Consider the following 14865-nt stretch of genomic DNA (forward strand, 5'->3'; position numbering starts at 1 on the left):
TTGTGTTACTTGTCTCTTGAAATTATATTTTACAAAGAATACATTTAACACTTTTTAGTCAGTGAATGAAGCAGGGCTGTGTTAAACCACATCTGGTTCTTTCACGTTCTTATGCAATTGTCTGAATTTCCATCACATCACTTAACAGCTATCGGGAAGATTGGCTTCCCTCTATCTATCATCCACTTGTCACTCCATCAAGGAATAATCATTACAATCTAATGAAACACTTCACTGCATGAATGTGTCTGACAACCAAATATGCAGAACTCTGGCCTGGAGGCAAAGCAATGCAGTGTTCAATAGCACTGTTCACAGCTGAATGAGTGCCCAAACCAGCAGGTAATTGTAGGTGTGTGCAGTAGGTTTGGGAGGATGTTATTTGGCAGATCAGCACAGAGCTCCGGCAGTTTGAACAATGCTGTCCATCATGCTGCATTCACCTGTAACTGACAAACAGGTCTCAGGTATGTATCTGATCTGTGGGAAAGAAAGCCTCCCAAATTGTGCAATGCCAGTGTGGGATGATTTGAGAATCATTTAGGAGTATTAATGGTGCTTTAGTTTAGCGTCTATAATTTAGCTGCAATTACAATTTAGCTGAGAGTAATGATATGACAATTTATCTTCATGATGCTGCAGCTCACTGAGCTCTGGAGTGACAGATGATATTGCATAAGGTAATTTGATATTATTCAACTGCAGGGGGAAAAAACACAGACACAAATTAAAACAGAAAATGAATAAAAAAGCTTAATATGAGGTGGTAACCACTACAGCTGTGTATCAAAACAATATAATTTTACCATAAATCAAAAACTGTCAACTGAACTGAAAACTGGCATTGAATGTTTTGAAAGTTTTTTTCATTTTTTGTAGTCTTTAGTCTACAGTACCTCAGAACGGTAGCCCAGAAAGGACAAATTAATAACTCGCTCTCAACAGAGCAATTCACGTTCTTGCATCAGCCACCATAGTTCTCCTAAACGCCTGCCACTAAATCCTACACACTGAACCTTTAGGCAGATTTCTTCTATGTCTGATTGAGTTTAACAACATAAAATATTTGAAAAGTTCTTCTAAAAGTGACTTCTTTTGTTGAATGAAAGTAAGGACTCTGGAATAAAATCATGTTTAGATTCCTCAAGAATTGGTATCACATTGGTACAAAATCATGTGTATTGTATCAAAACATTTCAAACAATATCCAGCCTGAGTTACCACACACAGCCTCTGTGGTACACAACACCCACTGGACTTACATCTCAGAGAGACACACACAGCCCTAATATACAATGAACACGTCTCTAGAGACTTTGCTGCTACCTCTGATCCATAATTGAACAAAAGGGCAGACCAGGCAGAGAGGAGAAGTGTGGGGGCCTCTGTCCCTCCCTACTACAGTAGCTGTGAACTTTTGGAGGTAAGAGCCCCGGGGTTCCAAGGACAACTGTCAGGAGACACGGGCTGTGAACTCATGCTAATGAAGGCAGCTCAGCCCTGTAAACAGCATGGGAGGATGTCACTGGAATACATTACAATACATAACTGTCTCCCCAGGGCAGGAGGTTTGCACATGGCTCAGCCGTGATCACCCCCTCAACACACACGCACACACATCCTGTGGTTCTCTCAGGCCACCTGGATGCCGCACAGTCCGGAGCCGCCAAAAGCAAACAAGTGCTGAGATGATGGTGGCAAGACACACAACTGAGCTGTTTGTCCAAAATGTTCTGGGTTTACTGAAATGTGGAAAAAGTGCTCTACAGCAGTTGGTGCTCATTTTTCAAATTCACAACACACTTTCAAACTTGTTCGCGATTCTTTGAGTATTTTATGGCAACTTCCTTTTTTTTCATTTTTAAGTTCTCCTCCTCTCCCACTACAAAACACAGAACACGTAGGCCTTAAAAAGCTGAAAATTGATACAAAGTGTTGAGAACTGAGATGGCAAAGTGAGGCTCTTAGAATGTCGGCGCTTTGAGGGAAACAAGGGGGAATGAGGGAGCGATAAAGTGAGCGAGTGAGAGAGCTCAGACAGGAATGTGACTGTTTTCAGGTCAGTGGAGCTGCAGTTCGAATGTGCAAGAGAGAGAAAGAGACAGAGAAACAGAATGGGGGTGGTAAACAAGTAAACCAGGCCACAGTTTGCGGTAGAGTGATCTGCTGGCTTTTCCTCTTCAGTCAAAGACAGATCAAACATAATGCTGAACTTTATCTCCCAGGGTTGTGGGGCATTAGTGTCACTGTGTCTGAGCTCTTGTGATTTGGCAGCATTTGCGAGACTCTTGCTACTGCACAGTTTGATGTATTTTTGACCCGCCACATTTAGAAAGACTTTCACTGCCACACTGCTCTTATGACCTGCTCTTATCAATTCATCAACCTTGAAACTGTAATCCAAGCAGAAATTTAAATTATTAAATGATGATGTTTTATTGATGAAATTATAAGCTCTAAAATATGCATGTATTTGCTTTATTTTTGGCATGACACAATATGTGATTTGAGTTTTTGTGGAAATGTGTAGTTAAGACTTGGGCTGGGCAATATCTCAATATGACTCCCAGTGTAAAAATGAGGAAAATCTTAGGTTGGAAAAAAAAAAAAAAAAAGGATTCTGAGCAAGCTGTAATTACAAAAATCAAAATAAGGAAGTGAGGAGGTGATTACAAGCAGAGTTCACTGCACTGAACATCATATACTTGATAATTATTTTATTGTGATTGCTGTATCATGATAAACTATCAACAATGAATACGATTTTTATTAAAATGAAATAACTGATTTTTTGGCAGCAGAAACAAGCAATAAACACAACACTGACATATTATCACTTTTAAAGTTGACATGGTTGTTTATTCACACATCCAGCAGATACGTAGCAACATTAGCATTCATTTGGCATAGGCGTGTCTGGTCACTAGGGAATGTAAATCCAGTATACACCCTGCTTTCCAAATCACATACTTTTTTTTTATTAGTAGTATGTACTGCAGCTGGCCTTACAGAGTACCATTTAATTTTGACTTACAGTGTTGCATGGAGTATGCATACCAGTGGGGCAGACTATATTATCATAACACTACACCTTGAACTTTGACCCTCTTGCTTAATGTTATCACTTAATGTTACCTTGGACATACGAAGCCTCATTTACTGAGCTCGCCAGTGATTCAGATCAACCTGGGGAGCTATGCTGTTGTTACTCTGCAATGTATTGTCGCGACACCCACATTTCCCAGTATGCTGGACTGAGTAGTTTGTAGTGTCTGTTTGCAGTCATCTGTTCCATAACGTAAATGTCATGTTTTTGTTAAGTTATGGTTCGCACCATTAGTGAGTTGGCTATCCCTTTTCATGATCCCAGCTGTATTTTCCCACTGAGTTGTCACAGTATGTAATTATAGTTTTAAAATAATGACTGCATACATTGTAAATTCTAACTAATTATATTCATAACAGTAAAATTACATATGCATTTCTCTGTCATTGTTATCATCCTTTTGCTGTTGGTTATCTTAATGATTTTTTTTGGTCACTTAAACAATTCCTATTCTAATTTTACTATCTAATTGACTGGTCATCAGTCACTTAAATGAGTTGTCTTCCATCACTGGGGCCTCTTTCAACTATCAATGAGCTGTCTTCTGTCTGTAGCTCAGCTCATGTTACGTATCTTCAGCTGCAAAAAGCTTGCTGGCTTGTATACTGCAAAATGCGACCAGATGCTGGACATCTTTGTATTTTGGGCACACTGCATTTTTTTTTTGTTGGGACAAACTTAATAATTTTCTGGCATACTAAATAGTATGGTAGGCTGGGTACTGGAACACACAGTCACTCTACTTTTAGCTATGTTTTGCCCTTTAATAACTCCTGCATTAAGTGCCTGGCTCTTAAGAAGCTAAATACTCCAGGTAGCCAGACACTAACTTTTTCTGTCTAGCATGAGGGAAACTATAGTGTTGGGTAATAATTCTCTGTGGATTCATCACTGTAAGTGAGCCCTTTCATTTATAAGTAGTCATGTGATCCAATGTTACCAAATAAACATTCATTTTAGCAACTTTAACATTGTAAAAATGTTTTTTTTACCACATGGCCTCTTTGAGATCATGAAAACCATGTTTGGGTTACATTTAATTTTTTACTGAAAAAGCTGTTAATTATTAATTAATTATTCTGTAGTGTCAATCATACAAGGCACATATGGTTCTGAAATGTATTTGCCTCCCTAATGCAGAAACCAGGAAGCCTCTTTTAGCTCATAGTCAAGTGCAAACTATGTGCTGAGACAATACAGTACTAAATAAATGGGGAGTAAACTTACATAACATATCTGAGTGCATTTCAGGATGTTAAAATCAGCATTTTCCACTTTCTGCATTCCATCTCATGAGTTTAGACTCTGCACATGATTCCTTGGCTATTAAATATGATATTCTTTTACAGTCTGGGCCTTAATAAGTAAATCCCCTGCCGTCAGAGCCAGCTGCCCCTACTTGCCCCCTTTCTTTCTGTCATACTGGGGTGCATGGCCAAAAAGCCTCGGTACCTTTGAGAGATCTCTGAAGTTCCCTGGCAAGGTCAGGTCCAGCTCCTCTGAGTCGTAGTTGGTGAGGACCCAGGGAAAGACTGGGTACTGGTTCAGGTCATTGTATGTCCTCCCTAGGCACACAGAGCAGACAGAAATCTGTGAGTGATGAAGGATTGGAAGGGAACACAGGGGTTGAAAGCGGGGCAGGGTACACTTGAGGCTTCAGTTACATTGGGGGATCAGCATGCAACATTCCAACAAGCCCCCACTCTCAGAGCCCTCAATCAGACGCACTTCCTGTCTCATACAGCGTCTGCCAGAGAAACACATAAACTAATGGCATGCTCACTCTGCTATGAGGGAATGTTTTCTGTGCTCCGCATGCCTTTTTCCTGCTGAGTGTACTTTATCAATGAACTGTGGGAGTTACAGGAGGCCTGAGGAGGCTGTCTTTGAGTTCATAGGAGGAGTGGATGTAATTAGAGGGATATAGGTTCCTATGTGGGCCATGACTCCAAATGGCTGAAATGTCACTGCAAGTCTGATGCGCTGATTGGCCAGATGTGAATTTCCTCTATGCTCTGGCAGTGGGAATATGGTTTTCAGATGGCAAAACGTGTCAAAGGAAATCCATGGGAAAAGCCACAAGCATGTACCATGTTGTCATTAATGCTCTGTGTTTCTTTTGAAGATGACACTGATACAGCTGCGAGGTCAGGTGGTGGCCAGTTGTAATCCAGGATCGGGATAGAGCTGCTATAGATGATTTTGTTGGAATTTTTACTGCTGGTAATAAATCAAGCTAAAAATGTAGCCTCAAAGCAAATCAACAGTAAAAAGGCAACAACGTTTTATTTTACCCACTAAGAAAAATGAAACTATATTGTAAAATGGGGCAGTACTAATTCTAAGGTCTCACCACATCCTGTAATATCCTTTCTTAAAAGAAGGAGTCCTAATCCACACAGACACAAGTGTTTTTGAAGACATGGTTTTCCCCTCCTACATTCTAAACAAAAAAAGCCCCTCTAAAACACATCCCCCTCCTTGCAAAACACAACTGAAGCACTGTCAAGAGAATGTCAAACCAACAGGTGGCGATATAACCGTAACCCTAATGGTGCATTCCACTTGTACTTGTAAGTCGGAATCAGAGGCGGTCCTGGCTAGTTTTACACCCTGGGCGAACCATCCCTTGCCGCCTCCCTCCCTCGCCAGTAAGCCGTTATCTTGTGCCGCAGAGCACTATGAGCCTCCACCATATTCATGTCTGTGACCCCCGTTCAACCCACAACCGCCAGGATTTGCCTTTCCTTTCTGCTGCTGGTTGAAATGTGATAATAGGGGCATCCCAGCACCCACTCCACTAACTTGACGTGGAAATGAGCGGCAGTCTAGAAAACTGGCAAGTTTTTTTTGTTGTTTTGTTTTTTTTTGGAGGGTGCTCATGCACCCTCACATAGATTGCACCCTGGGCGGTCGCCCACATTGCCCATAGCAAAAACTGTCCCTGGTCGGAATTTTTGAGTTCCCAGTTGGAAATTTCAACTGGAGCACCCCTCATCTAACCTAACCAACCCCGACCTTAAAATACAATATGGCTGCTCTGTGGATCAACAGTAGTAAAAGCTGTAGTAATATACTGTTCATTACCACTTCTGTCTTATTTGTGTCTCACTAAAACAGTAATATGCACAGTCCTGTTCAATTCTATCTGTGGACATGTTGCTACATTGTTTGTATGCACAAAATACAGCAGAATGGACTGTTATCAACTGGTATAGCTAATAATGGCTGATCGGGATTGAACTGGTATTGCTTGGTTTTCTGACTTCCTGTACTGGAACATGATTAACTTGGGTGTGACGTCATTCCAAGCTCTGACCTCCGCCTTCCAAGGTAAATGGAACGCAGCATAAAGCCACACAAAGAAGAAGATGTTGGCCAATCAAAGTCTGAAAGAAAAGCAGTTACTCGAAGGCTGGCTGCGGCAGTGACCTCCATAGTGCATTCTGACACCTCTATTTTTCAATATAGTTTTCAAGACAGTGGAAGAGCACCTGTTCACTTATGTACCATTACATGTACAAAACCCTAAAAACAAGATCCCAGATGTCTCAAATTAATGCAGACAACCATGGAAAAAACCCAAGGAACTCTGTCACTAGGAAGCCTGGTGCAGACATAGAGTCAATACACCTTGGTCTGTTAGATTGCCTATGCTTGAAGAATAAATATATGAGATTATTTCACCTGATGATGACTGTCTTTGTTTTTTCCATGGCTGTCTGCATTATTTGAGACTTTCAGGATCTTGTTTTTTGTACTTTTACCTGCCTCACCAAGGAGCACCTGTCGGACCAACCATCAGAGCTAAGCAGGGCATTTCTCCCATTGTAATCTGGTGTAAAAAGTCTTGTTAGCAAAGTTGGAGCCATCATTATTTTGGTCAGATCTGCCATTGCATGAAATTTCATCTCATCTGTGAGACCTCAGAGAGGAGATAATGGCACATGCTCTGCCGTTACGAGCCACAAATTCTCTTCTCCATGTCTTCATGTCAATGCTGAAAACTGAGTTTCTGAAAGTTTTCACCCTGGATGGAGTTTTAAACACAGTTAGCATGTGGACAAAAGGTAAAAACACATAGAAAAAGCTCTGTTTTCAGACATACCTGTGAACGTGTTAACAAGGCCTAAAAGAGTTACAACATTTTTTGCAGAAACATGTCACATGATTTTATAATTTTCCATTCTAATTCTGTGAGAATGACTTTGGTCAACTGAGCTTCAAAGTAACACATTATCATATTATTACACAGGGTCCTATGGAGGCAATGAGACACCCACACCTTTATATTAATAATGGTACATTTTCATTTATCATGATTGATGACTGTCTAAGAATATCTTAGATCAAGTTCAATGACATAAACAGCACTGTCTTCTTAAGATGACATTCTAGCTATATTATGTAATAGCAAACATACTAAAAGCTTTAAGCATTTCAAATCAAAGTAATAACAAGAGAGGGCAACTCCAAGGTGAATATTAAAACCTGTTATACAACAGTTAGTTCCGACCGAGTAATTTGATTGGACAAGAGGCATTCTGTGAGTGCTGATATAGAGTATAACATCACTGGGACATGTAACAGTAAAATCACTCCACTCACAGGTGTTAGAAATATAAATACAACCGTTAATTAACCAACTGTCACACTCGCTACACTGACACAAGCGGGCATTATAGTGTTACACCAAGAAGATGGATATTTTCCCCAAAATTACATTTGAATTAAATTATGAGTGGTTGTCAGGAGAGGACGAGGAAAAGGAAAGCCAGGACTCTTCTGTGCAGACCTCCAGGTGTGTTTGAAACCAGCCGTGCCAACATCCAGGTTTGCCAACGTTTCATCAGCCGAACTGGACGAAGTTACACAGTTGCAGATCAATGTAAATACAAAGTAGTTTGTGAGTTCCTGGCATGTGTGCCGCGTTGCCTGGCAACAGAGTGGGGGAACTGTTTTTTCGCGGAGCTACACAACATACTAAAATAATTTATTTCATCACCTTTTGTTAACATTCCTTACTCAGCATTGCTGTTTAAGCTGTTGTTGAACTGTTGTATAAAAGCAATATCACACTTGAGGTCGTGATGTTGTACTGTATATCGTCATGGCTGTAATTGTCGTCGGCACACAGCCTGCGGCCTCGTGCCTATGACTGAATCACAGCCGTGACGATATACAGTACATCACTCCCTCTTGTGTGATATTGCTTAATTTTATTACATCTAAATGAGAGCTCATGCATACAACATTATGCAACGCAATGAAATGGGACTATTCAATGGTAACACTCTTCCTCACTCTGCTTGCCAGTGTCATGATGTTTTTAATTATTACCTAGAAATTTGATCAATTTTCACTAATCCAGCAGGCTAGCTACTCACTCCTACACTGCAGAAGGTTGGCATTATAGAATCTAAATCTAGCTGAGCGAATGATAATGTGTGACAGGCCAGTCAATGGCAAGGCTTCTGCAGAATATGCAGGGTCTGGGGGAAGCTAGAGAGCATAATTATCCAGGTTAATGCCACATAGTGAAAAGGAATCAGCGAGCCAAGTGTGGAGGAAGAGTTGAGTGTGTTGGTGTGGTTTCGACCGACTGGTGCTGAGGCCTGAGTTGGGGTGGCAGGATGTTAATAACAGTGGAATAGTGTTTAATTAGAAGACCACTTCCCGTTCGCACCTCTTCCCAGCACTTCATCCCCCGGCTGTCTGCCGCCCCACACTATTCTGACATCCCTGTCAGCTCAGGTCATTACCAGGGATTTTTAATGAATTTTGGGCATGTTTTTCTGTCTGGCTTACATCTAATTAGCTGACAATAATGTATCGAACTCAAGCACGAGCTAAATATAAATATGCATGAATATGCAGCGAGAGAGAGGATGACACCTCTCAGAGCAGAGTAGTGTGCAGTCGCTCTCGCCTTCCCTGTTAGTTGCAGTTCAGATCAGAGAGTCGACAACAGAACCTCTCAACTCCGCAGACACACGTGTGTACGCTCTCACAAAGCCAGGCACTAATTATCTGCAAAATCTGCTGTGCCTGCTCTTTGCTTCAAACAGCACACTCCCATGAACAGTGAAGTCTACTATGTTGAGAACCACTTAAGGTTACCATGGATTCTTAAACAAATACGACGTACCTGAGGCCACTTATAGTATGTTTCCAGTGCCACTGACACATAAAGTTTATTGATCATGATAGCTAAACTTAAAGTCATAAGACTCTAATGGTGAAAAGGTTCACAAAGATACTATATTAAAACTTTGGTTGCGAAGTTTGCCTGAATAAGGAAGAAAAATAATCAGAATCTATCTATATAACTGATGGCTGTGAAAAAGAGAATACATTAATCCCATACTTTCAGCCACTTCTAAATTAGAAGCACTGAATTTCACTGAGGAATCACAGTGTTGTAAAGCAATAGGAATCCTTACCTGCGATAGTGTTGAGAAACATGAGGTACTCAAAGTTGGAGATCTCTCTCCTCTGCCAGCGCTGGGTCATGTTGGAGGATTTGAAAAGCTGCCGAGGGGTGGCCAGGGAGATGCGCCTGGAAAAAAACGTTGAAACAACAAATCAGGACACAGAAGACTGGTATTAGTTACAATATCTTAAAGGTCCAGTGTGAAAGATTTAGAGGGAGATACTGGCAGAAATGGAATATAATATAATAAGTATGTTTTTTTATTAGTGAATAATCACCTGGAAATAAGAATTGTCGTGTTTTTGGTACCTGAGAATGAGCCATTTACATCAGCGGATAATTTGGCTCCCAGTAAAAACCTCCTAAACAATGAAAACTGAAGGAATCATAACTGGGAGCTCATGTTTGGCACACAAGATAAGTTTCAGCTTGTTGCAATCTGCAATCCTCACTGCTAGATACCACTAAATCCTACACACTGCTCCTTTAAAACCTATATTCTTAAAATTGTTAAAACAGAGAGCATAAACTTGGCATAAACATGTCAAGCTGCAAATAAGAAAATAATCAGGGCATCCAAAGCAATGGCATTCATAATTACACAATTTTGATACCAGTAGATTAAATGAAGGATAGGTGGACTGTGTGTTAACTGAGGATGGCTTGCTTTATATATATCTATTGCTTTATATCCACACAATTAACACAATTAAGACTTAAGGAGCCGTGCCTGTGTTGTGACAGTGTATAAATGGGCCTGTTAGCACTATCAGGGTCTAAAGGGAATCTTTGGTTTTCTCTTTGGTCAGTGGCCGGGCTGCGGCCCTGCTGTATAGAGTCTTCTGTCAGAGAATTAGGTCAGTTCAGTCAGGGTCAGTGCACATCCACTTCAATAACTGGAGCAATGGGACTTCAAATGACTCTGCTGCAGGCCAGGCTGCACAGATGCTCCAATATATAACACAGAGGAGGTAACATTGACCATGAAGGAATTACAATTTAAGAAATATTTAACAGTGTTCAATTTATTTTCCTTTGGCACATAGGACCCACCTGGCTTGTGGAAGCCCATAGCTGGTGCCCACTCCCACTCGAGGAAGACTGTAGACCACTTTCTTCACTGTGGCTTGGTCAGGAAAGTTGAACATGACTGATGCTGTGTAACAGTGAGAGATATCCCTTAGTGATGAGGAACAGGAGAGGCATGGATTTCAAAGGCTGTAATTGGCACCTCCACTTACTTCTATTGGCCATAAAGACCTCCATGGCTGTGTTCTGCAGGAGGTAGCGTCTAGAAAATACTGCCCGAATCTCGCTGAACATCCACTTCCCATGTAAACCCTCAGTGTATGCTAAGACCTAGACGAGCAGAAGAAGAAGTGAAAACTGTCCTCAGGTTATAATAGCTGTATAAAACCAGAGATCACGTCAGGTTACAGGTGATAAGGACTACTGTCCATTTCAATATGTTCAATGGCAAAAGGTGCATATAGCAAAAGAAAAAAACATCAACAGCACAATATGTTACAGATTTGAGTCAAGCCAAGTGACGCAACAGTCTTTTAGATTATAGTGTAATGTTTCATCTACAATGCTACCAGTATCCCGATTGAAAGGAAGCAAGTTCTTACAATAATAGATATTCAAATATGCTAAAAATTCTAAAGTTCTCCGATTATGATTTTAATTTTTTGAACTAAATAAAGTATCATTGTAAACTAAGCAGCTGCTTTGTTGCGAAATGGACACAAAAGCAACCATAGAGCCAACTCTGTTCATCTGTATCAGATAGCATGGCAGTAAATATGACCTGAGCAAAATTCTACTGAAGAGGCATCAGTGTTTAACGTTTGTTTTCTGCTTTACTATTAAAAAGTTGGCAGCTGTTGCATTTTTTAGTACTTCACTGTGAACTGTCTTGTTATTGGGCACCACAGCAGTAGTTGGTAAGACACCGAATAGTGCTCTAGTACACTCATTATTTCACAGCTGGGATAAAACCTGCTGCATGCAAGCTAATTCTTTAAACCATTGCTACTAAAATCTGTCTTAATAACTAAACCATGAGTTTTATTCAAAAAAAGAATATCAATATCACATTGGTACTGGTTCATTAATTTCCCTGTTATAAAGCAAGACACAGCATTACAGAGACACTATACCATATCTCAGGGCACTTTTATACATAATATGAAGCTCTCTCAAAAACACTTTTTCCTGTTGGTCTATAAAACTCAAGTGGTCAAAAAAGGACCCCCCGGGACAGTGACACATAAATAATCAATAAAAAACCATCAAGCCAGGGAGAGGAGAAAGCAGACAAAGGATCATTAGTATACGCAGCACCACTGGGACTGCACGTCCACACACATAAAACCAAGACAGTTGTTCTGACAGGTGAGAATGGTCCCCTCGCACACCTTTCCCCCCTCTTTCCATCTCACTTCCCTCTGACTGAACAATTTTGTCCAACAGTGTGAGCCAGAGAGCAACCTCATCAACTCCCCAGGTTATAATCACACATAGGTTAAGTTCAGAGAGAGTGTGTGTGAGAGAGAATAAAGATATAACAGGGTAGTAAGAAGGTGAAGCCCTACAGTACATTAGTGTGTGTGGGGGGTTGTCTGTATGTGTGTGTGTGGGGGTGATTGAGGTGGAGTAGGCAGGGAGGGAGGGAAGCCAGAGTGAGATGTTCAGCTGGGTTAGGTCTGATGCTAATGCTCATTTAAAATAGTGACAGGCTGGAAGAGTGCAGCGTGAGCAGGGCTGCCTTAATTTCTCCCTGGAATAGCTCATGCCCGACCTCCGTGCCACATCCAAAATCTCTGGAGCTCAATTAAAATTGGATTAGGTGGAGATGCTGGATGTGCAGCACAGCATCTCTGGTGCTCTCCTCCCAGTAATGCCCTGCCTGACACCTCTGCAACCCCCAACTCAAACAGTTGTCATAGAGACAGCACAGCCCAGAGGAGGCAGCATGCTGACTGGAGAGGGAGCAGAGAGGAAAGGAGGTGAGATGGAGGGACGGCTATGGAGCTGCAGGCGCACTGTTGAGGGCCAGCAGCAGCTCACTGTGAGGCAGGGTAGCTTTTACCCCCCCCCTCTGCTCTGCAGCCAGATGTTGTGGAAGTAGTCTTCTGAGTGCAATGCTGAAAGGCAAGTCATACAAATATGCATCATGGGAAGGCTACAACAGCTTACTTCATCATGGCACTAGCGAGCTATTATTTGAATACATATTGAGTTGTTTGGATGTCAAGAGACTCTGAATGGTTTGTCGGTTTCAACAAAGTCTGTATTTATTTTATGATTTTAATATCTTATCTAAACAGCAGCATATATTTGCCTCCTACATTAATTTTTTTTACATCAAGTATTATTAAAAAACTGTAACCAACAACAATACAAAACAAATAAATGCAGTTTACACGGGTTTATTGAACAGACACTTCACCTCAGGTTCTTAAGAATTGAATAATATGTAAAAGCAGCCATAGCATGTTTACTGATTGGGAATACAGTATTGTTTTAGCACTGGGTGTTTCTTGTTACCCAGCTAAAGTGAACATTTTGCTGCCATGACAAAGTACAGGCCAAAGGGCTAGCTGTCAACAAAAGAGAGGCTAAAGAGGAGAAAAAAGAGCTGATTTCAAACAGCCCAGATCAAAAAATTTGTCATAACAACAAAGCTTTGGTCTAAACCAACACGCAGGGGCCCCTGTAGACTTGGAGATTTGACAAAGCCCAGCCCTCATTTTTGGAGGCCCAGCTGTAAAAAATGCCATTTAATGAACCTGTCTGCTGAAGCTGTCCCCTGCCTGTCAGAGGTGTCAGCCAGTGACAAGCGCTGGGGACGGCCGCCTCCAGTCACAGACAGGCCTGCCAGCTGGAGACTTCGGCCCCAATCTAATCACGCCACCAGGAAGGGACCGGCGCTCTGCTCTTGGTCTGTCACGCTCAGGGCTGGGGGAGCAGTGAGGGGGCGGGTGGAGGGGTCTGGTGTGGCCGACAAGCGCAGCCTTTTGTTTCCACACAGGTCCCTCCACACAGGCTCATTAAGAGCCACAGGCGCATGCGCTGCTCTGCCAGCTGCAAGGAGATATACCTCCACAGCATAGTAGCCATAATGCAATTTAACGTCTCTGTCCTCTCTTCCTTTTATTCCCTTTCTCTTCTTTTCCTGATTTGACAGAGGGCAGGCTGCATTCTGCCTGTGGAACATCACAGGTGGAGAACGGAAAAATATTGTGACAGATGAGATGAAGAGAGGCACAGGTGACACCAGTGTTTAGGCTGAAACTCATATATGATAATGGGCAGATGCTCAAATGGAGCACATCATACTTAAAAGCAATAGGAAGCCACTCCATGCATGGAAATAGATTCTAATCATATCTGACTTCCGAATAGCTTTAACCCCACATTGGCTGAGACAGTATGACAGACGTTATTAATAAATCTAACGAAGCATTTCTCTAAAACCTGATGCAATTTTCACCTATATGGAACAATGCAATCCCCCTGCACTGCATTTATACCAAAACAGGAAAATAATATAATTCAGTGAGACCTCCAAGCCAGCATGACTGATATATTTATATGAGACTGTGGAGCACTCTGACAACCTGGTATCACAGCACCTCCGCTGCATTCATCTAAGATTTGTCTAATAGGCTTCCACTATAAAGCCTCACAACTGCACGGTCCCAGGCGGCCAAAGAGAACAGCGAAGTGGAAGAATAAGGGGAGGATACGAGAGGCAGTTTCATTTTGAGTGATATGACTACTCCCCCAGGAGCGAGTGGGATGGATTTCACACATGGCAATTTGGAGGATCAGCACACACTGCGTATACTGTATTCAATGGCTGACCTCAGGCAATATGGGCCAAATCTGTGAAGAGGCTGAGCAGTTGGAGAAGGAGAAAGCATAAAGCCTGGTAACAGCCAGAGCAGAGAGCTACTCTCAGCTAAGTGGGAGAGCATCGTCAGCCACAGACAAAGTGGTAGACTGGGTCACGAAAAAAATAGCTACATCTAGGTATGAGGCAAAAAAAAGAGCTAGGGCATTTAACACAAAAATAAAAATAGCTTAAAGGGTCTGTTCACCTAAATTAGAAAAAAATACACTAATTTCTTATTTACCCCATGCCATATTTAGCAATATAGTAATGTAGACTTTGATAAATCAGCCTCTATCCCAATACAATGGTGGTGACTGAAGTTTTATTTTTGTGCAGACAGAAGTGATAAAAAATGACCATTAAAGCAACATCTTTTTTCATAAACAATTATTATTTATATGAATCAACTGTGAAGTTCTGGGC

At 41.5% G+C, this 14865-nt stretch overlaps 1 protein-coding gene across 4 annotated transcripts in view; it reads right to left on the reverse strand.

Annotated features, from left to right (window-relative positions):
- nbeab (neurobeachin b) overlaps positions 1–14865 on the reverse strand; it is a 236822-nt gene that overhangs the window by 37468 nt on the left and 184489 nt on the right. For all 4 annotated transcript variants that reach the window (XM_033631025.2, XM_033631024.2, XM_033631023.2 and 1 more), the window contains exons 40-43: positions 10781–10898; positions 10593–10695; positions 9550–9665; positions 4559–4671 (exon numbers count right to left, since the gene is read on the reverse strand). In XM_033631025.2, coding sequence (XP_033486916.1) covers positions 4559–4671; positions 9550–9665; positions 10593–10695; positions 10781–10898 — 450 coding nt within the window. The remainder of the gene's footprint in view (positions 1–4558; positions 4672–9549; positions 9666–10592; positions 10696–10780; positions 10899–14865) is intronic.

The sequence above is a fragment of the Epinephelus lanceolatus genome, chromosome 4, assembly GCF_041903045.1.
Source record: "Epinephelus lanceolatus isolate andai-2023 chromosome 4, ASM4190304v1, whole genome shotgun sequence".
Taxonomy (NCBI): domain Eukaryota; kingdom Metazoa; phylum Chordata; class Actinopteri; order Perciformes; family Serranidae; genus Epinephelus; species Epinephelus lanceolatus.